At 38.8% G+C, this 23681-nt stretch overlaps 1 protein-coding gene across 1 annotated transcript in view; it reads left to right on the top strand.

Annotated features, from left to right (window-relative positions):
- Nucleotides 1–3189: 3189 nt before the first annotated feature.
- Nucleotides 3190–23681, top strand: part of LOC139733290 (syndetin-like) — a gene marked incomplete at its 5' end in the record, with an annotated part of 35476 nt that continues 14984 nt past the window's right edge. Inside the window, 19 exons of the mRNA XM_071644126.1 lie at nucleotides 3190–3282; nucleotides 3915–3956; nucleotides 4745–4813; nucleotides 5311–5388; nucleotides 7390–7443; nucleotides 8274–8344; nucleotides 11327–11444; nucleotides 11711–11746; nucleotides 12986–13068; nucleotides 13866–13908; nucleotides 15432–15530; nucleotides 15943–16083; nucleotides 17237–17375; nucleotides 18537–18628; nucleotides 19722–19816; nucleotides 20452–20550; nucleotides 21315–21582; nucleotides 22300–22406; nucleotides 23096–23184. Of these exons, the coding sequence (XP_071500227.1) occupies nucleotides 3190–3282; nucleotides 3915–3956; nucleotides 4745–4813; nucleotides 5311–5388; nucleotides 7390–7443; nucleotides 8274–8344; nucleotides 11327–11444; nucleotides 11711–11746; nucleotides 12986–13068; nucleotides 13866–13908; nucleotides 15432–15530; nucleotides 15943–16083; nucleotides 17237–17375; nucleotides 18537–18628; nucleotides 19722–19816; nucleotides 20452–20550; nucleotides 21315–21582; nucleotides 22300–22406; nucleotides 23096–23184 (1816 nt within the window). The remainder of the gene's footprint in view (nucleotides 3283–3914; nucleotides 3957–4744; nucleotides 4814–5310; nucleotides 5389–7389; nucleotides 7444–8273; nucleotides 8345–11326; nucleotides 11445–11710; nucleotides 11747–12985; nucleotides 13069–13865; nucleotides 13909–15431; nucleotides 15531–15942; nucleotides 16084–17236; nucleotides 17376–18536; nucleotides 18629–19721; nucleotides 19817–20451; nucleotides 20551–21314; nucleotides 21583–22299; nucleotides 22407–23095; nucleotides 23185–23681) is intronic.

Raw genomic sequence — 23681 nt, forward strand, 5'->3', positions numbered from 1 at the left:
ATTAAGGGGGGGGGGCGCACCGGGCGCAACTGGACGATTACTGGCAGGAACATCAGGGGAATTGCATAAAGATTAAATGCGAGCGAGTTTGAAAATTTTGACATTTTACAGTCCCAAAACTGCCGTTTGATGCTATATCTTTTTTTGCTTTCGAAATTGAGTGGGCGCACCGGGCGCAACTGCTGGCAATTACTGGCAGCAATATTAGAAGAATTTAAATGCGAGCGAGCTTGAAAATTGTGACATTTTACAGTCCCAAAACTGCCGTTTGTAGCTATATTTTTTGCAGTAAGGGGGGGGGGGGGCGCACCGGGTGGAACTGCCGGCAATTACTGGCAGCAACTTTAGGAGAATGGCATTACGACTAAATGCCAGCGAGCGAGCTTGACAATTTTGACATTTTACAGTCCAAAAACTGCCGTTTGTAGCTATACTTTTTCACTTTTGAAATTCAGAGGGGCGGGGGGACGCCCGGTGCGCCCCTCCCCCTGGATCCGCCACTGGTAGTCAAGGGTGTCGTGTTCATGACTGGGGGAGGTATGACCAGTGAGGTGGCGTCGAAGTGACCAAGTATGGGAAGGATGTCCAAAATCTATGTATTATAGTCAACACTGTATAGAATACACTTGCACTAGTAGATAATTATGTATAAAATCAGTGCTGCCAGAACCAGGGGTGCGAATTGCTTTTGCCCACGATTTTTTCTTTTTTTTGTTTGTTTTTGTCCCCGATGCAAAATTTCAAAAAGATAAATAAATAGATAAAAAATAATAATCATTTCGTGTCCGGCGTTGAGGTCGCTCGCAGACTGAGGTTTTTATTTTTTTTAATTTTTTTTTAGGGTCTGTAGGGGGATGTGTTCGCACCCAACGCACCCCCCCCTCCCCCCCCCCCCCCCCCCCCCCCCCCCCCCCCCCCCGGTGACGCCCATGTAGTATTGAATTGTCGAGTCGTGATTAGATTCCATTGGTCGATCTCTAGTTGTTGTGACAGGAGAGACAATGTATTGAGATGTACACAGTCACAGTGACGAATTTACAGTACAGTACACCGTGCACCGCACTGTGGCTGGCGCGGGGGCCGAGGGGACAACACAGCCCAGCACTGCGGGTGTGTTACCCACGAGAAACTACTGTACTGTAGAGTGTAGTGACTGGAGTCTCCAGCTCCAGTGACCAGTCAGTGGTGACTGTATGTAGCCACATGGTAGCCTATGACTCGTTTATTTGAGATGACGTACTGCAATACAGTCACGACAGACTGCAGTACAGTCACGACAGACAGGATGGTAGGCAGTGACTTACACTTGAACCTTGATGAGATAATCCCTGATAAGATGAAGCCGCTCTTTCCAAACCAAACTGGGATGGGATGTGCTGTGTCTGTGACAGTACAGTAGGTGATGCATGATGGAACTCTGGGGCGCTCCTTGTACACAGTTATACTGTGGGAGCTACGCGTTGGGGCTTGCAGTCACTCAGGGTGTCATAGCATATTTACAACAATAAAAATAGTCATGTGCGCACGAAAAATTCTGTAAGCTTTACAGCAACATGGAACCCACAGGAGGTTTTATAGCCCTCTGGCTCTGCTCTGATGACAGCAAGGGCAGCCTCGTGGAAGACGGCGACTATTTTTGCAGTAACTAACTGCCATGGTTGGCAACTGGTTCCAGATGACAGTTGTTCCAGGATAAAAGGAGAATTTATAAGAATCCATTGCAGAGCTACCAAGTCTCACGCATTCTGCGTGAGACTCGAGCATTTAGGGTCTGTCTCACGATCTCATGCATGGCACCCATTTTTCTCACGCATCTGGTGAAGTCTGCAATTTCGGGCCAAAAATAAGGAGCATAGCTCAAAGGATTAGAGTGGTAGTTGCAATTGACGGTATATTTCCCTTTTGCCTTTCAAAATTAGTAAAAAATAGTCACTTAAGTATGCACCAGATCGCATCATTATGAGCTAATAATTTGAAAAAGCTCCTTATCATGGGAGGGGGACACCCTCCTCATTCGCGTGCGCATGTGCGCGAGCGCCGCGACGCCGAGTCATAGAAATCTCACGCATAAAAGTTTTTTGAACTTGGCATCTCTGCCATTGATGCTTCGGGGACGGTGAGCTTGAGCATATAATCTCTTCTGCTGATGTATGGAGCTTGGGTTATGAAGTGTGTGGAAGATGGATGTTGACTAGCTGGTGATGTATTTTATAGAACATGGTGCTCTGTTCATGGAGACGACATATGTGCAGTTGAATCCATCCCAGACTGGAGATAAGCCCTGAAGCTGATGTGGATCTTTCGTAGTCGCTGGTGAAAAAGCGAGCAGCTGCTTTCTGCACTCTTTCTAAGCCTTCAGCAGTACTGGAAGCATGTGTAGGGATTCCAGGCTTCAGAACCATACTTGAGCTGAAGTCGAACAAGGCTTATGTATGCTTTGGATTTTACAACTTTGGAACACGATGACAGGGTTCTCCTTTTAAAACAGCCTAAGGGTTTTGCTAGCCTTGCCTTGTATGTATTGACAGTGTATGTTTCATCAGAGGTCCTTAGATATGGTGACTCCCAGATACTTGTATTTGTTGACCCTGGGTATATACTCAGTGAAGATGCATTGTGTATTTCCTCTTCTAAAAGCATGGAAGTTTATCCACACACCACAGTTGGAGAAAAAAATGGAACAAAACGAAAACAGATCAAAACAAAACAAAACAATGGGGAGGGCTTAGGGGAGGCGGTACAAATGCATAAATTATAAAATGCCAACACAGATTGACAGAACGCCACAAGTTTGGCAGGGCATGATGTTATGATTGGAAATGTTGTCCATCCCAATAGCTACATTTGTATTTCACAGCACCCACAGCGTTGCAAGCATGTTCAGTCTTTATGTAGCTGTAGACTCTCTGGTTCCATGACCATTCTAGTTGTAATTAAAGTCCAAGGTATAGAGCTGAGATTTAAATCTTTACAACAAATTCCAGTTGCATGTTAAGATCTGTCTGTCTGATCACTTGTCACTAACCACTGTCACTTGTCCCCGAGGAGGATGCAGAGAAGAAAAAGAGGAGAAAGGAGGATTGATGAGGAGAAAGAAGTATTTATCCTTGTACTCTTACAATTTACAGTGATATTTATCAGAAATGTTTTTTTGCCTATTTCATACCTCTCTCTTTCTCTTGCTCTCAGGCCAGTGGTAGTAGTGCTAGTTTCGAGGAGACGAGCCCTACAGAAGATGAACCCCCGCCTCCAGCTGCTCATGTACAGAAAGTCTACACTAAGGTCTGGCTTTAAAAATTTCATCCTATGGCATTCTTATTTTCTTCCCTTTCTTTTTTTGGAGGGGGGGGGGGCATTTCGTTTGTGGTGACATTGTTAAAAGTCCTATCAAAATACATTTAATGTGGCTATCAACATGATACAATGTTTGCTTGTGTGTGTACATGTATACAGCAAATTATGCACACATTTGAGACATGATGCCTTGAATATTTCATGAGGATCAAAGGAAATTTAAAGAAAAATATGGGGTTGGGACTTGAAAATAAAGGGAAAATGTTAATAATGATAATGATAATAGTAATAATAAAAGTGATGATAATGATAATAATAATGATGATGATGACGATGATGCAGAATTATAAATGAACAAACATGTGTGGTTGTTCCAAGAAGAGGAACTAAACATACAAAATATAATCAAGGAGAATGATGTAAAGTAATCATTTCTTGAATTATCAGCTTTTTTTTGCAGCTACTTGTAGATTTATTTGTGTGTAAGTAGTAATTTTCATCAATATGTGTCAGGTATATTGTTTTCTAACATGCATTGTTGAGAAGAAGACTAGTAATGTTGGAGTTTTCCATTAAAAAAAAAAAAATCATTTTGCCTCTTCCATTCTTGTCTTCTTCAGGAGGACAGAGAATTTTCTAATGACCCCGTGGAAGAAGCTGAGGTATGTCCTTGTCACTGGAACATTGAACAATTCAATTTCAGTGGTACCATATTTGTGATGTGGTATTTCACATGTGAAATGGCATAATATAGACTGTATTCTTAATATTGCATAGAAGCCCAGCAGTTCAGTTTTAGCTACTTAAAGCATTCATGATAATGATAGTAGTAATGGTACTGTCAGTGGTAATGATGTTGTTCTTTTTCAGAAATCCAATCTCAGATAAGATTTTGCTTTCTTTTGTGCAGTTCCAGCGATGCCTTGTTTAAATTTCTTTTTGTTTGTTTGTTAAGGTTTTCAATATTTTTTGATACTGGTAGTGTTGAGGGTACTGGTAGTAGCACTGGTTGAGGTGGGAGCATCATTTTTCTTATGCTTGTTTGTAAAAGATCCCTCTGCATTGCTGTTCCCTGGTATTTTTTACTTGATTTTGACAGTTTTGTCAGATATTTGGGAGTTTGTAACTTATACGGTTTTGGAATTTCTGACATGGCTTGAGAAATAAGAGGTATTCGGCGTGCTATTAGCACCGATGACGACAAGGGAAAAATGGTGGGAGAAAATGAGTGACGGCAGCCCTCCCCAAAACACGTCTGAACCCTACGACTTGCACATGAAGAATCATTTCTGATTCTAAGAAAGATAGAGGTTGAATCATCAATGCCAACTGAAATTTTGCACATTTGCAGAAATGTACATATTATGCATAATCCATCTCGTTGCTCTTCTTTATTTTGACTCTGTTTATAGCTTGTTGTACCAGCATTTTCTTTGTGTTTGAAACACAGGTGATAGCCAGTATTGAGGAAGAGTACTTCACTGGGGAGTCCTTTGACAGTAGCGACTATGAATTGCAGGTAAATTGGACCTTTGACCTTTCAAATCAGATACTGGAAGATGTCCCCTGCTTATTGGTTTTTTTTTTTAAAGACACTGAAAGATACGACTTCAATGTTGATTTATGTATATAGCAATTCAAAACTTATCATTTTGGGAGGCTTCCCATATTACATTTAAAAAGCCAAACAAAACAGATATTTTGAGGCACAAATACTATATTGCAGGGATAATTGAACTTCACTTTATTTTTTGATTCTCCATGTATGATATCACATTTAAATGCAACATGAAAAGAATGACGTTTTGTGACCCAAGTTAACTTTTTTTTAAAGATGCTTTTAATAACACTTACAAAATAAAGAGGCATTGTATAAGAAATCAATTATTGAAAGAATCATTGTTGTTAAAGTCTGATATTGAAGACTGCCTTTCGTGTGCATAAAAAAATGTATGCCAGAACAATCTCAGTGCATAGACTTCAAGTAATTTATGGTTTGCGTACTTTTATCTCCAGAAACTTGCCAGTTCAGATCAGTTGGACCTGTCTCAGATTGACGAAGACAGAAACAAGCTCAGACGTCAGCTGCAAGCGGTAAGTGGCAAATGAAGATATGTAGTGGTTCTAATGAGTTCAGCTTGGGGAGCTCTTGTGGGACAAATAATGAAGAATGGAAAACCTTTACTTCTTCGTATAGCACAATGTTCCTGGTTGATGACATTTGCTGACTATTGCTAGTCACCTGGGGCAAACCACAAGGGGTCTGCATCATTTGCCTGTTTTCTGGTTTGGATATGTGGGTGGACCACTTTCACCAGGTTAGCACCCTGCTCATTGCGATGAATGAATGAAGCGGAATCTTTTACACGTGTGGGTAGTAAATGTCTTACGCATGGGACCTCCATTTAATGTCCTATTAGAAGGACAGAGTGTTTTGCCTCTTACTTAAGGGAATGTTATGATAACTCACAACATTGCTCAGCTGCTCAATAGGTACAGTATCTAATCCGAGCCATTTGCTAGTGAGGCAGACATCCTATCGACTGAGCCACGTCACAACTGTAAGGCTGGAAAAATTTAAATACCCTAAAGCATTGACGTACTTTCATGTAAAGGGAACTTTAGCTCCATGTAGTTTCACTAATGGAAAAGTAACAGTTTTGTAAATCAGAAAAACAAAATAAGGAAGTTATGGCCTTCTGACTTTCAACACACTCACAAAATGGTCATATTGGTGACAATCATTTATGCAAATGAGATGGAATGGTGATGTCATTACCTTGACACTATCCCATTGGTATTTAAATTTAAACATCATTCTTTTTGTTGAGAATTCAGTTGATATGCTCCCATTTACTAATCATAATTTGTAACTTATTACAGCTCTAAAACAGTGGAATATGAAAGATATATTTTTTCGTCCTGAATGCATGTGAAGAAAAGGAAATTTCAGAGAAATGTTTGTATTTAGGTAAATAGTATGATATAGAGGCCATGCCATCATCAAATTTGCATGTCTATTGACTGTGAATGAAATCACCCTCTGGTAAAATGTAGGAGATTTTGAACATCCATAACTTCCTCATTTGATGGCAAATTTTAATGAAATTTTGGCTGCTATACCACTGCTGTGTAGTTGTATTCTGCTCATTGAAGTTAAGATTAACACGCAATGACTCTGTGTATATCCACTGTAAAGGTATAATGCAACTTCAGGATGTCTGAAGCAAAGCATGGTATTGACAGTGTAAGAAAATATAATCCATCGTGAAAGCTTTGATATGGGAATTTAATATCAATCATACGTCTCATCTGAAGTTACATTGTCCTGATCATGCTTTTTTGTTTTTGTTGAGACACAGTCCAACATATTTATTTTGATATACAGGTACAAGACCACATGTTTTTCCACAATAGGACAAAAAGCTATTGAGTATTAGAGAAAGAGCCTTTTCCTTGCTGTCATTAATTATGCTTGTATTGTGCCTTTAAAGGTAGGGAATCCCATTTGCATGCCTTAAATGAAGAGTTGTATAAATACAGTGGTATGTTGAAGAGAGTATCATTTTAGAAACTACCATGAAGTATTGAAAGTGGAAGGTAACATTTAGTACATTTTTATTGACCGTTAGATTTTGAATTGAATTTTTTTCGGGGCTCACCGTAAATTCCAGTACATTACTAGGCTACCTTTGCAGACCCATGCACTGCATGTGTGTCCATCATGTATATTTTGTGAAGAAAGTTCATCAAAACTTACAAACATTTCTATATACATTCTTGCCACACACTCTATATGTTATTACATCAGCTCTTATACTTTTAGATTTGTGTTTATAGATAAAAAAATACAGAAGACTGCAACAAAAAGGCTTAAGTGTGGCTGACACACAGAACTACTGAGTAGTTGAGTTTTGTGCATTATTCAACTTGTAGATAACTGTTGACTTCCAAATTTCTCAGCAGTGGCCTAAACAAGTCCCCTGAGGTTCATATTTAATGTTTTGCTGCATTTTGGGAGGTCTGTAAAAGGTATCCCCTACCTTTCAGAAAGTAATTTTCTCCTTTCACTGAATCTGTTTAATGCATTTCAAGGTATCCAAGAAGGTGTCTGATGTCGTGTTGGAAAATCAGTCTGCCTATACCAAGGTAAGTTAGCACATATTAAGTTATTTTTCATTTCTCAATTACATCAACAAAAGATAGGAGATGTTGAGCAGTTGTTATTAAGTTCAAGATGCGAAATAATAAAAGCATATAGGCCCAAATTCACAAAGATAGCTAAATTAAATCCTTTGATTGATTTAGTCCATATACGGAAACAAGCACAAAATAGACACAATGTTAGTCAGCTTGCATTCAGTATTAGATGTCTGGTGTACAGTCAATATTTGTATAATCCATGTACTAAATTTAAACTACCTATTGTGAATTACAGCCATGGTTTTGTATCTACAGGCATTCATTCACAAAATTACACAAATGGCATGAAAAGGATTAATCAACAATGATTCAAGTTACTGAATATACAACTCTAGATTTTGAAAGATATAATTGTCACAAACTATGTACACGAAAAATGAGTATTCAGTTATGGTTTGTGTATGCAGATACTTTGTAAATTGAAAATACAACAAACTTTAAGAATGTCAGAAACTATAAAAAAAGGCAACATTAACAAGTATTTCAACTCGTCAATAATACCAGTGTCGCCAATTTCAACGCAACACATTGTTACCCATTCATATACATGATTTCTAATTTTGTTTATGTTGATACTCTGATTATTTAAACTGTGATTATTCCTAAACTGACTGCCTTCAAACACTGATTATCAAACATTTGGTAGAAAGCAAAAATTTAGTCAACGACCCTTGCAACAAATTTCCATCAGCATAGCTTTGCTGGCTTGAATCTGAAGTCAAACAAACAGATTTAAGACAGTTCTGAAACTGTCTTTTTATTGGCATTTGTCACAGGAGTTACAGAGAGTAATGGAGCTGCAGTCTTCCCTGCAGAAAGCAAATGTCATCTGCAAGAATGGACGGAGGTAGGATTGTTGCGAAACTATTTTGATTTGTCAGAGATGTTTTTAAGTGTGATTTATGATTTCGTGTTTGCTTGTTGATTATGTGCTTAGACATTCACACGAACAGTAGTCTTACGATGAATTGTGTGAACTTCAGGAGGCATTCAATCAAATGATTATGTATATCTGTTCATACTGTATGTGTTTTAATGTGTGCGAGGCCTACAATCCACACACAGAAGCAGCAAAGCCTGGGTCTTAAATTTTCTGGTATACGTATTATGCTGTTGCAGGGTGACAGTTGCGAAGCCACTGTCCGGACAAGTTGATCACTTTTGTGCAAGTGCATATATACTCAAATATTGGACCTTAAAAAATATTACCATATATTGTATATTGTATATTGTATATATATTATATAATTATATATTGTAGTTGTTCCGCGTATTGGCAGTACCAGAAATAGCAATAATAAAGTCACAACAGATGAATGCAGGGAATGCATTAATAGCCAATCTTGATTTTAATGAATAATCTGAATTTTCACTCTTAATAATCATTGTGAAAATGCGCACTGTCATCCCTGATGAAGAGGAAGGATCCTCGAAAATTCGGATTATTCATTAAAATCAAGATTGGCTATTAATGCATTCCCTGCATTCCTCTGTTGTGACTTTATTATTGCTATGTATAACAATATTGAGTAAGTTGTCAACGTGTTTGCGTGATAATATCATCAAAAACAAAACTGAAACAAAGTTCATGCTGTATTCACCAACGGCTTTAATATATCAGCACACAAATTTTCGAGTGATTTGCTCTTTCTCAAGTGTTGATACTGAGAGAACAATTGTTCTCTCAGTATCAACACTGAGTAGACTGTGTAGAATGAGGACTGTACCATCTATACAATTTAGGGGAGATTGTCAGCGATGCAAAAAAAAAAAAAAAAAAAATGGGTGTGTATATTGGATGTGCATAGAAGACGGGTCATATGGGGAATGTAGGTATATCTGCTTTTTCTCAAAAAAGGCAATATTTGCATTTTTTTCTGAATATTATTATGCTTTTTATCAAAATTCCCCCAACTATCATTTATTCCGCATTTTCCCTTATGGCTATATCTATATCTATATCTCTATCTCTATCTATCTATCTATGTATATTTAATCTTTGATATGTTTTGTACATCTACACTAAATTTCACAGCATAATACTAAGTTTTTCCTACCAAAAATGGAATTTTAAACGCCCAATGTTGGATCGCACTCGTCAGTTTCGATCTTCTTTCGAACGCCGCACCACTATGCCCAGTGTTGCTACGGCGAGGCATCTCACGTGTGATTGGATAGTGCGTCGCACACATTTACATAGTTCGGCTTTCGGCGATACGCCTTGCAGCGTGTCGGAAATGTTTTGTCCACACATGCATGCTCCATTGTTGTTGCTACAATAGATATCAGTACGCTCGGTCTTTAGTGTATGCTCTTCATTTGGCTTTCTATGCGAGCTTTTCTACCGCAATGTTCGACAATGGAAGTGAAACAAAAAGTGAACAGCAACACTAGGCAGCACTAACTTTAACGTGAAAATAGATACAATAGGGAACATGGTTTAAGCGTATCAGATCGAGTGACAAATCGCCACACAAATCATGCAACATACGATTGGAAACTTGACTTTTTAATTGTGATTGTAGTAAATATGACAGCAGGTTGACTCAAAAAGACAGCAGAAGAGAGAAAAGGAGTGGTCATAAATGACCAGTATTCAAATAATACACTGTAGTAAACGTCAAAATTGCACCAAAATAAGTAAAGTCGTGTTTGTTTGTTTGTTCGTTCATTTGCTTGCTTGTCTACTGCACAATGCAACACATTCACGGCTTGAAAAAAAAACAACAACAGGAAGCGTGACCCTTTTCATGTTTCTGCCTTCGAAAGGGTCCCAATGAGGAAATTTACGAAACAAATCAACCGCTATCCTGAAAACGTGATTTGCAAAGATGTGGAAAGTGCCACCCACTCCCGTGACGTATACACACAGGCATAGCGTGTGGATGCCATTGAGTAATACATGCACCATGCACATGCAACCAGCAGCTTGTAATTATCGTATCCGCCATCTTGAAAGACGTACTGGTAAACAAACCCGAGCGAAACGCATTGTGCATTCGGCTCCATACACTGAGTTCTCCGAGGAAGGTGCCCAGGAAACTTGACTCTCTCAGTGAGCCAATCAGAAGCCGCTATGGTTGCTAGAGGCGGAGCTTAATCTCGATTAGCACCATTGTACGGATGGGTGATTCTCACCTCGCATCGCCGCTGGGCATTGTCTTTGAGCATGAGGGGAATCTTCAAAGCCCGATTTCTCCCAATTTTGTCAGGCTAACAAATCAAAAAGTGCATTATATTTCGCTTTATATGACCACTTACAGTACCGGAGAATACAAGTGTTTTATATCAATGTAAAGCTTAGGAACTGGGCAAAGTGATTCAATGAAAAAATGAATTTTCAAAATTCCTGACTTTTGCCTGAAACCGTTGTCGCCGGTCACATATATATATGCGGGTAAAATGTTTACAAGTCAAGGAAGTAATGCTTTCTTAAAGTTCATGTTTCCCTTTGCAACCTTGAAAGTTACAATTCCTTTTATATGCTAATACATTGTAGAGATAGGTAATTCAGACCTTCCCTCAGGAAAGTAAAACTGGAAACTTCTTTATGATGAAGAGGGAAACAATACTTTTGTTAGCACTGTTATTCTCGGTGCAAAAGTACAGGAACATATTTTTGAGTGATATGGGGTTTTGTTTTTCATTTCTTTGTAAACTCTTGAGGTGTATTACCATAAAATTTCACACATGAAGTTGGGAGACACTATTCTTCAAACATGCAAAATTTAGTGATGTTTGCCAAAAGGATATACAACCTTTAAAGCTTAACTGGAAGATAATGATGTTGGATGAAGTCATGCTTTCTGCTTCCCTCCATGACTTGTAGGCAGCTGTCGATGACAAAGCAAGGATTCACCGTGGCCAGCCTGAGGATTCTCAAGAACCACAGAAAGAAGCAGCAACTTCTAGCACTGCTCAAGTCACTCCATACCATCAAGACATTGGTATGTGCGAAGAAATCTTTGCTGTGAATCGCAGACTAATTCCGCATCACAATTTCTTGCGATGAAATATGTATCACTTCAGTGTGCTTATTATGCCTCATTAATAAAGCAATGTGGGAAAATTGCAAAATCTCTGTTCTGTTATCGTTAATTTAGAAATGTTACTTAACTCGTGTTCGTATCATATAACATTTTGCAGTAGTATGCTTTTCATCTGTAATAGCATCTATCCAATATATATTCTTTCTTTCGTCATTCCATTCCAGCAAAGAACAGATATACGACTGCGTGAGCTGATGGAGGTAAGGCTAGTTCTAGTATTAAAGTCTCTAAAACAATTACTGCTTGGAGCCAGGATTTACCAAAATAGCATGCGCACAAAAGTTTTGTCAACGTTATATAGATGATGACTGGCGGGGGAGGGAACATACCGAATGTTCCACCCGAAGGGTTTGAAATGCTATTGAGGGAGGTTATAAGTCCCGAGACGAAGTTGAGGGACTTATAGCCTCCCGAAATAGCATTTCAAACCCTGAGGGTGGAATGTTTGGTACATGTTCCCGACACTAAAAGTCATCATCTGTTATATTATATGGGTTAGTCGAATACGTCAACGTTAACCACCGCACCAGCACATCGCACTCGATCGCTCGCGTCGCTTGATCACGTATGCAGAGCCAAATTCACTATGCGCGCGCTGTCCTAGGCTGACTGTCATTTCTTACGTGAAAATGTTTTCCCATGGGAGAACATTTACAAGAATGTTCGTCCATGGGCGAACATAACGAATGTACCTCTATCATGAGACTCTGTTCAGCCAATCACTAACTGGTATTTGACTAACCCATTTAATATAATACATTGATTGCCAGCAACCTATTCACAAAAGTTTCATGCCACGAATGTTTCTGGATTTACAGTATCAAAGGCAGGAGCCTTCCTGTGACTGAGTTTCTAATCTTCTTGCACTAGGATATGTGTAGACAAAAGCGGCAATCTTGTCAAAAGCATGAAAGCAATCAAACATGCAAACTTAATAATTGATGCTGATGATATCCTGGTGTCCTCATTGCTGTAGATTATTTGACTTGTAGGCAGTACAATTCACACAATAAGGGCCTGAATGCAAATACTGTTGCTCATGTAGCAAAATATCAGTTGGAATGAGCACAGAAGAATAGTCTGTCTCCAAGGCTAAGACTTATTTCCTCAATCAGTGTACATCAAACGTGTCAAATGTGCTTGGTGTACACAGTCCCGTGCATGCATATTTGTGTTTGCTTTAGACAGTAGATAGGTCTTTTGGGGGATTTTGGTTTTGCGATGATATATGTAGTCTATTCTGTGGGAGTTCGTCAGTATTAGATAGCAAGTAGTTGTATAGTATTGATATACTTTTTGTGCCAACAGAAAGAGATTATACTGTTGAATTCCAGTTGAGATCACATTCATTTCAATTTTCAGTATATTTTCAGACTTGTTGATGCTACCATGTCCAGTTTCAAGCTGTTCATTCATGCTATAATAAATTATGTTTGTAGGAGGAGGACTACCCACGGGCCATACAACTCTGTCAGGAATGCCAACGAGCAGCAAGCACTTTTCGGCATTACACCTGCATCAGGTGACTTTCCCTGAATATCTTTTTTTTTTTTGGTGATGGTTTGTAGCTTATCCATTCATGTATTCAATGACTTGTAATGGATAAAAATGGGATGAAACTTCTTGATTGATGCCAAGTTTTTCCCCCAGTCCAAAGTGATTTTGAAAGATGACATAATTATGTTCTATATTACAAATCCACTCAAAGACAAAATTTGCAGTGATATGACTTATAATTTTTGGCCTTAAAAAAAGGTGATTGTTAAAGATGATTTAAGTTGCAGTTGCAGTGATTATTTCCAAATGGATATGAAATGATCACACAAAAAATCCTGTGACTACCCAAACGAGGGTTCCCGTCTGAGATTCTTTTTGTCGGTGGTGGTGGTGGTGGGGTGGGGGGGGGGGGGGGGGGGTTGGAATTGCAATAGTCCATTCATACCTCCCAAGGTACTGGAAACATCAAATCTTCAATCAGGCTTTCATGGAATTTGTGACCTCACAATAGCACTATCATGGAGAATAAAGAGTGCTATTAACCTAGGCAAGAGTTGGTTACATTATGTATGTGCCTTTACATATGTGACATTCAGTAAAAAAAAACACAGAAACAAACTTTTGATAATATAGTGTGTGTGAACAAGAAATGAAATGATTGTTTTATAACATGATAAAGTGACAAGAGAATGTGACTCAAGATGTTCTTGAGTGGTTGATTGTTTATGCCATGATTAGATGTGCCCTTCATACAGTTTGACCAGGACTTTCCATATAATCTCATGTGGCTAACACTTTTCTTGGAATATTGCCTTGCTACAGTGAACTCAGCTCAAAACTCCAGGACACATTAGAAACTATAGAGGTAAGACGAACTGTTTTTATTTTTGTTTCTGTGTATTACATTCATATCCTGTTTGAGAATGATGCACAATGAACAAGAAATATGTGTGGGTAATTCCGTGAAGTTGGGGCACAAAGTGTTACATTTTAGCATAACTCAATACTAATTATGCTATACATATATTCTTTATAGGCTTTACATTTGTATTGAAACCATACATTTTCCTGGAAATTGTGTGCCATTCAGACTCAATTTTGATGAAGTTATTTTAAAAAAATGTAACGGTGTCCTGTAGCATCGTGACGTGTCCATGTAGCATCGTGATAGTTAAAATCTGGTCCTAAAAGACAAATTAATGCAATTAGCTTGACCAAAAGTTGATATAATATGCATAATTACTAGATTAGTCAGATAGCTAAATATCTTAACTCTATTTTCCACAGTTTTACTTTTACAAGAAAATTACACAATGTGTCACTATGCTACACGGTGTCCACCAAATGTAACAAAAAAGGACACCGCGTAGCATCGTGATACATTTTGTAATTTTCTTTTAAAATTAAAACTGTGTACAGGAAATTTGAGATATTTAACTATCTGATTAATCTAGTAAATATGCATATTGCATCAAATTTTGGTCAAGCTAATTGCCATAATTTGTCTCTTAGGACCAAATGTTAAAATTTCACGATGCTACAAGGACACGTCACGATGCTACAGGACACCGTTACATATTGTTAAATAACTTCATCAAAATTGAGTCTGAATGGCACAAAATTTCCAGGAAAATGTGTGGCCTCAATGCAAATGTAAAGCCTACAAACAATAAATGTATAGCATAAACAATATTGAGTTATGCTGAAGTGTATTTTTCAAATATCACGATGCTACATGGACACTGCCCCAACTTCATGGAATTACCCGTGTGTCATTTGAAATCCCTCTTCATTCTCTTTCGGTTTAACCAAGATTGACCATGATTTTTTTTTTTTTTTTTTTTTTTTTTTTTTTTTTTTTGGGGGGGGGGGGGGGGGGAGGGGGTGGGGGTTGTTATGACTCAGTAGATACAATTGCTGACCATCCGGTCTAAGGTCCCTGGATGGATATTGCAGGCAGCAGCAGTTGCATCCTGTAGGCAAGGTACATTATAAATACTATTATTGTCGTCGTGTCCTGTGCATGGGACTCCAAGATGTCAATCATGAATTTGCTTGCTTTACTATCAGCTGCATAAAGTAAATCAAAATTCAGTCTGACAATCTGTTGTATTAGCTGTTACACTAGCTTATATAGAGGTACTGTTACACTTTGTAATGTAAGGTAAATTTACACCAGCTAATGTAAAGGTACTGTTATGTCCGCTTATTGAGAAAATAAGTGCAGCTGTATGATTGAATTCCTATTTGGCATTCATTCTTCTGTGAGTGCAGTTTTGGTTTCCATTCATGGAGACAAAGCTCTTCACCTTGTCATTGAGTACATGTACATTCATATGAATGTCTATTTATTTGATGATTGCTTTATATACTTGTCTCTCAAAACAGGAACAACTCGATCACGCACTGGCCAAGACTTGTAACAGCTTTGACATCAGGCACTACGAGAAGTTACAGGCTGCTTACCGTCTCCTTGGCAAGACACATGTAAGATGATTCCTCTCTTCAAGTCCATTCTGTCCTCACAAATTGTCAGTGTTAGGTCTTTGTTTTTTGCTATTACTTCATGATTCAACTTCTCTGTCATAACATGTTGAATTTCAAGCAATGATGTAATGATACTTGACTTGGTTGTCTCATCCACATTGCAGTCAAATGTTTGTTTTTGTTGGTTTTAAAATTGGAATGAGCAAATTTGATCAAAACCTGGAGTGATGGGTTGTCTGAAATATGTTTGCAAATCATATTCTGTTGCTATTTGGAATGGAATATAACGGGATAAAGAAGAGGAAATTATAATTTTATCATGAATCAAAACTTATCATAAATTTGCAATACACGTACATGTTTATAATTAGTTTTCCTGTTCATGCCATTCCCTCCTTGTTGTCCCATGCAGATAGCCATGGACCAGCTGCACATGCACTTCACCAGCGCTATCCACAACACAGCCTTCCAGATTGTCCTGGGCTATGTCCAACTGGTCAGCGGACCCACCGACTCTCGCTTCCAGAAGATGCCCTACCGTGACCTATGCTCAGTAGGTTGACCCCGACAAACTTCTTTTTAATAGTAAACCAGTTTACAAACATATTCAAATTGTATACATGCTTTTTTTATACTTCCGCATACACAAAGTGTACAAGAGGTATATAGGAATCAGCGTGTGGTCGGGCGGTCCGGCGGTCCGTTGCAAATCTTGTTTGATGATGGTTTTTCTTGACAACCTGAAAGCATGCCAGGGGTTTACCTAACATACAATTGTAGCAGCAACCAATGTATGCAAACTGGATTCCAAGTATTGGAAAGGGTCTATGAGAAACAGGTTAATAGAGTAGCTTGTTACTACTTCAGGATGGGAGAAACATCCATAGATTTGAATAGGTTTGTAGACCAGTCTATAAATAGACATTATGTGTATCTTTATGCTGTCATGAATGTCTGTATGTTTAAATGTACAGCAACAAACATAAGGCGTTCAATCCTCCTTTCATGATATTTCAGGCTGCATGCAAGATGAGGCCACTGTGTCATTTAGTGCCAAATCTTTTTTCCCCCATATTTGTTTATATTCGTGGCACAAAAGCCTGCAGCACAAAAGAATAAAGCTGATCCTTGCTACTTGTATGTTTGTGCAATGTGTACCAGCTGAGTGTTGCTAATTTGCTTCTGGCTTACCTTTCCTGCGTGAGCAACTGGATGTGCCTGTGATACAGATCCATCAGCATGTGCTTGTAATTGGCAGAGATCAGGGACGCCCACTTTATATCTAGGCTTTTATTTCATCAAAGAGATTCTCACTTCTAAAGTTACAATAATCGAAGATACCATAGCCACAACTGAAATGCTGGTAGCTGATTGGCTTGTACTGTACGAGCTAAAATTTTTGTGGTGGCTTTATTTTAGCGAATTTCGCGAATCGCCTTTGAACTGCAAAAATAACAACGCGCGAATAAGTAAGTTCAGTTAGACCCTCGCAACCGCGAAAACGTCCTCCAAGTAGCAATTCGCGAAAATATCTGTACGCGAAAATTTCAGCTCGTACAGTACCAAGTTGCAACTAAAGAAACTGCAATGATCACATATTGCAATTTTGCAAACTGTTAAAGTACAAAGGAGACCCTGAATACTACTATTTAGTACTTTCTGTTGAGTTGATTCGTTAACTCATGATGTGTCTTTTTGTCTTGTAGCAAATCCACATGGAGACCTACATTCCTTGCCTGGTTGACCTGTGCAAAGCATTGTGGGAAGTAATGAAGAGCTACTACAAGACACTGGAGTGGCACAACAAACAAGACAGTGGTGACCAGGCGGTGACCCCTGAATCAGGTTGGTCATTGGCATTGGTCAGCAGGGTTGGTCAGTGGAGTTGGTCTGTGGCATTTGTCTATAGGGTTGGCCCGTGGGTTTTTCCATAAATGTACCTAACATGAGGATATCTTTTGTTGATTCTCATACATAATTGTGCACAAATAGGCAATTGCTATACAATGCTATGCATCCCATCCTTCATAAAGTTATTCCTCTTCTTTATCATCAAAAGGATGTCTTTTTGTGTGTATGCTTATTTTCATTGTATGAAATGGATTATGAGATGATTTCATTTGGTAAAGCCGATGAAAACTAAGTGTATTGGTTTATCATGGACCAATTAAAAAAAAAGTCTTTTGAATGTGTATATCTGAGTGAATTTTGGAATGACCCTCGGGCTGACCTGCACAATGACTATGAGACTATTCAGGATGACTTGAATTGTATGTAATGAAAGGTCTTCAGCCTTGTGACATGAAGAGAGGTCTTTTGGCAACTTTGAAATGGTGTAGATTTGCGAAAATTCTGATTGTTCTAAGTCAATTGTATTCCTTTGGATTTTATGAGCTATAGATCACAAATTAGCCCCCAAATGCAATGGAAGATAATCCACAAACTTGATGTGTCTTTGTAGTGATCTAGAAGAGTGATGTCGTATGATGAGTAATGGAACAATAATGTTATGCACAAGAATGTTAAGATTTCTTTTTATTGTTGGAGAGATAATTTTAGAATGCTACATGTCAATATCACCTTTAATAATACTAAAGCATCTATAGCACTGGTTGCAATACTGGTGACATCCTCAATACCAAAGTCATCAACAATTCTAGCGTGCTTTTATTCTTAAATAGGGCTGGTGTTATCTTTAATACCTGTATCACCCTCAATACCGATGTCATCCTAAATACAAGTGTCGTTCGTAATGCTGATGCTAGTTATCAGTGATACCGGTGTCAGCCTCGATATAGATGTCATCCCTAGTACTGCGTCATCTGCCACAAGTGTCATTCTTTATGCTTGTGTTATCATTAATACCTGTATCATCCTGAACACTGGTGTCATTTTCAGTACTGGTGTTATCGTTAGTACTGGTGTCATCCTCATACACTGGTGTCATCCTCAGTACCTGTGTTTAATATCCTCAATAATGGTGTCGTCTCCCTCTCATCTTTGCAGAGGAGATAACTCAAGCCAGTGATGTTGAGGAGGCTTTCAGCAGGAAGTATATCAGGACCAAGCTGGAGCATGGGCTAGCTAGGATATGGCAGGTAAATATTCCCCACACAAAAACCATCTCAAAATGCGCTGTACCTTGCATACAAATGGGTCACCAGTAGTGGTAGTTCAGGCATTTTCCCCATTTTCATTTATACTGCAAATCAATCATCAGAAATAACTGAATTATAGTATCAACATGGTTTTCTCTGTCTTGTTGTTATGTGTTAGTTTCTAGTTTCTTTCTTCTGCCAAGCTACAACATCTCCAATGAATTACTAATAGCCCCATTTTGTGTGCAGTTCAACTTGAAATTTGTTCCAGTATTGCAAGCAAGGTAACCATTTCTGTGAGCACATCAGCAGGATCTTTTGATGTTAGTGTAAACGTTCTTTCACTGATGTGAGCAAATTTTACAGTATGGTTATATAGATATAGAAATGAAAACAGCAGACCAATTATTAATAGAGAAACAAAAACGAAGTCCACACGCACAAAGTAAAACAAAGTAACAGTCTTTTCCAGTCGTATTACTTTGTTATACAAATGATGCACAGGATAGAGGAAATAATCCTGTGCATCATTTGTTTTATAAAATGGGTCGAAAACTAACAGCATTTTTCACGTACCTTCGTGGGTCAATACCAGTCAGCTACATGTAGCACTCGCTCAAGAATCAAGATGTCCGAAGATGTTCGTCCCAAACATTTACTCACGTCGCACTCGGAAATCCCGCACATATAAGTACTGTACGTATAAGAGTACACCACACATGTTATGCACAAGAAAGGCCGGCCGGCAGCCCGAACTAGAAGTTGTTTACAGGATTTACAGCGCGTATAGTAGCGCACGACGCACTTGTAACAATTGACTGAGTGCGCACTGCTAGTGTAAACATTGTGACGTCAGGCCGTGCATGTTAGTGAGAAATTAATGCACGCACACGTGACTCATTTCAGCGCTTCCAATTGGCTACATTCTTGAACCCATTTTATAATATGTGATATAGTTTTTCTCCGTCTTTTTCTAGTCAGGATTATAACATTTCTAAAAGGTGTTTGAGTTTGGATGATACAAATGTATGGTATTTCTTCTTCTCCTACCTTAGACTGTCTTTATTTTTGTTTCATTTATTTGACATACCAGGATGTGCAGCAGAAGGTCAAAACGTATCTTCAGGGCACAGATCTTTCCAACTTCAAGTATGATGACTTCATCTATGTTCTGGATCTAGTCAACAGGTGAGCTGGACATTTAGTAGTATTCCTAACTTTACAGAATCTGAAGTGAAGAAGGAGAAAAATGTTTTTTCCAACTTCTTTCCAACTTCAAGTATGATGACTTCATCTATGTACTGGATCTAGTCAACAGGTGAGCTGGACATTTAGTAGCATTCCTAACTTTACAGAATCTGACGTGAAGAAAGAAAAAAAATATTTTAGTAATCATTGGAATACCTTCCTATTAATTTTTTATTTATGGCTTTCTTTTGGAATCATTTGTAGATTTGATAAGTGTTGCAAATGGTTGGAGGACATGATGGTATCTTTTCCTCCTCCTTTTCCTCCTCTTCCACTTGCTGTAGTAGATGAGGAGAGATAGAGGAAAATAAGAGAACATGATGAAGATAAAGAGTGAAGTAGAGCAGACATTAGGTTGTATTTGGCCTTGAAAATCAGTCTGGGTATGAACAAAATATCAATGCTTCAATTTCATTCGGATGAGAGTGCATACATGTATTTGATCTTGTTCCCCACTATGTTATTCAAGAAATGAGTACCTGTTCATCTGCTGTCTTTCTGTCTGTCTACCCATATTTCCTTATGTTTCTTTTACTAAAATATATTGTTATTCTGTGTTTCCTCTGATGCTGCAGATTGATATCAGTTGGAGAGGAGTTTTGTGGTAGCAAGTCTGAGGGACTGCACGACTCTATTCGGCAGCAGAGTCTCAACTACTTCAAGAGCTACCACAGGTAGGAGAGTTGGGGATGGGGGTAGAGGGAGAGAATCAGGGTATCAGCTCAGCACTATATCAGGGCTCCACACTAACTTTTATTTTTGATGGCCCAAAGGCAAACATCCGACCTTTTTGGTGGCCCGATCAGGCCACCAAATTCTTCATTTCTGAAATTTTGGTGGCCCGACTTGTGTGTTTGGTGGCCCCGGGCCACCGGGCCACCGTTAGTGTCGAGCCCTGACTTTGTAGATACAGGTCTTGGGGAATTTCCAGGGACATGCTGATATATATATGCATACATATTCCCTAGCCACCATACGAGGGATGCATGGTACAGTTTATATATGAAAAATCGACCACATAATGTGAGAAATGTATAATTAATGGGATTTAGCCGTGTGTGATCACCATATTTTCTGCCATTGTTAAAGGAGAATGCATGTTTTACAGTATAAAAAGTGCTGCTGTTTATGCTGTAGAATAGCATGGTTTCTGTATCATAAGCCTAAAGTCATTAAGGAAGCAAAAGACTTAAATCATCTTTCGTTACTCTATATGTAGCATTAAATAGCTCAATCTGTATAATTTGAGATACTTTTATATGTTTGACAGTAATGTGTATCACAACGCAGCATGTAGTGCAACAAAAATGTATCATCAGCAAAATATTTGTCTCTTTGATGTTAATAACAATAATGTCATCATCATTGTTGCCATTGTTAGCATTATTACCGTTGTACATTTCATCACCATCAACATCCTTTTCTGTGTTCTTTTCAGAGCTCGCATTGATGAGCTGCGCATCTTCCTGGAAAATGAGGGCTGGGAGCCGTGCCCCGTGAAGAGCAACTTTTCCTACCAGAGCCTCCACGAGTTCCGCTTCATGAGGGACTACCTCGGCTCCCCGGGGCGGGGCGAGGGGCGTAACGTTCCCCTCTCTCCAACTGACCAGGACCAGGGCTACTTCGTCAAGTATGCCGACCAGGGGAGTCCATTCGACAAACAGTTTGCCACGGATGAAGATGAGGAAGAGGGAACAGCAAATGGGGTGAAGACTTCAAAATGAAACATTTTGGGTTTTAGTTTTAGCCATAAAATTCCAAAGAGTTGGCCTGTCAGATAGTATAATGTCATGTACACTCACAGAATCCCTAGCTTTAATACAGAACAATCTGTTTGAGGTTTTCCGTTTTGCTGTTGCTCTTTGTGAGTAGGATCGTATTCTCGATATGTATTAATATGAACACCAATTGAAAAAGAAGGAACTTTAACTATTAAATTCACTTCGTTCTTATTCTGTTTATCAATGTATGGTAGCTTAAGAATCTAAAATCAAGATGTACAAGAAAATTGCCCCATCCCCCTCTACCCCCTCCTCCACGCCCCCCCCCCCCCCCCCCCCCCCCACACACACACACGCAGATATACCTGCCTGTAGAACTGAAAGTAGTTAACCTTCAAACACTCTCAAGGGTCTGGTGTATGCTACAGACCCTTAGACTGTGTGTGCATTGTGCTCAGATGTGCAGAAATCTTCCTGTTAGCTTGATTGAAAATGTTGGCAACTCACTTCTGAAATCTCACTGAAAACAGAGTTCAGTTCATCAGTTCAGTTGGCATTCATTTCTATCATTCCAACAAAAAATGGAAGAAAATATCAGTAATCGGGGTAAGTATTGAAGTGTGAACATTGAATACAATACTCTTGTATACCTGAGATCCAATGTTTCATTTTTTTTTCTTTCTCCGCTTGACATATCATCAGGGTAATGAAAAATTCTTAGGGTACGAGGACTCTGATGACAGCGATGTCCCAGATGAGTTGAAGCAGGACTACGTGGATGAGAGAACTGGGGAACAACCAGTCAAAAGGTGAGTCCAGCGACAGGTGACGGTAATCATATATGGATACATACATGTACAATGTGTACATGCACACATACAGGTGGACACATCCATACATCCATCTGGGCTTCACAAGTATAGATCTATGCTTACATTTGTATGTACACGCAGATACATATACATGTATACATGTATACATACATACACACATACATACATACATTTTTACATTTATACATACATACATACATACACTGTATATACATACATTATACCAAAAAAAAAAAAAAAATGCATGCTTTTCATGTGACCATAGCATAAAATGATACTGTTTGCATTGATGCCTCTTTACTGTTTTCATTGCAGCCTGTGATTTTCAATTTTGCTAACCCTGGAGACAGCTTATTAAGTATCTTTTTCACATGAAGAGAAAGAGAATAATTAAAGCCTTCAAGGCCATTGTTGTTTTTTATTCTCAAATCTTAACAAAAGTTCTCACAGAGGATGTATATTCAAAGTGGTGAAATCAAAGAAAATAATTGAATCAAATGAAGTCCTGCTGTAATAGTTCTCATTGAAAGTTGGCATACTTCTTCCTCTGGGCATAATGTGGCACTTTTGTGATATGTTGTAACTGAGATTCAGTAATGACATGAATGAAGGCTGTCCTCACTGTAATATGCTTCTCCCTCACCAATATATTTCTTTCCAAATAGGAACTCGCTGAAGAAGAAGAAAGCAAACAGGGAGTATGCCAAGGGCCCCATTCTCACCAACACAACTCTTACAGTACTCAGGCTTTGTGGTAAGATAATCAATGCCCCCTCCACTGGTAACCATTACTATAAATGCAGAATATTTTGCAGGCATGATAATTTGCAAACTTGTGACCATTGGTGACCATTTGTGAAATATTCAGTGTCCCGCAGTACTTTGTGCTCCCATAGAGTGTGTGTGGAAAATAACCAGTGCCTAAAAGTTATGTACGCCAGACAGAGAGAAGAGAAAGAGATGTTTAATACAAGGCACATAATTAGCACATGTTTTACTGAAGCTATGCATATCTCAGGGTGCTAGATATCCACTAGCATGTGTGCCTGTGACAACTTCAAACAGACTCCTGAAGCAGTAGGCACTTGCCTGTATACGATCTTTGGCCAAGTGACTATTTTTGCATGCAGAAGAAATGTCTTTTGTGATGCCCAGTATGGTGATTTTGAAGTAAAATTGTAGCAGCACAGTGAGTGACACATTTTGTAATGTTCTCTCACCTTTGTGTCTTTGAGTTTATCTGTGATTGAT

This window comes from Diadema antillarum, unplaced genomic scaffold (genome assembly GCF_040938485.1).
Source record: "Diadema antillarum isolate AM-2024a unplaced genomic scaffold, OU_Dant_1.0 seq00000467_RagTag, whole genome shotgun sequence".
Taxonomy (NCBI): domain Eukaryota; kingdom Metazoa; phylum Echinodermata; class Echinoidea; order Diadematoida; family Diadematidae; genus Diadema; species Diadema antillarum.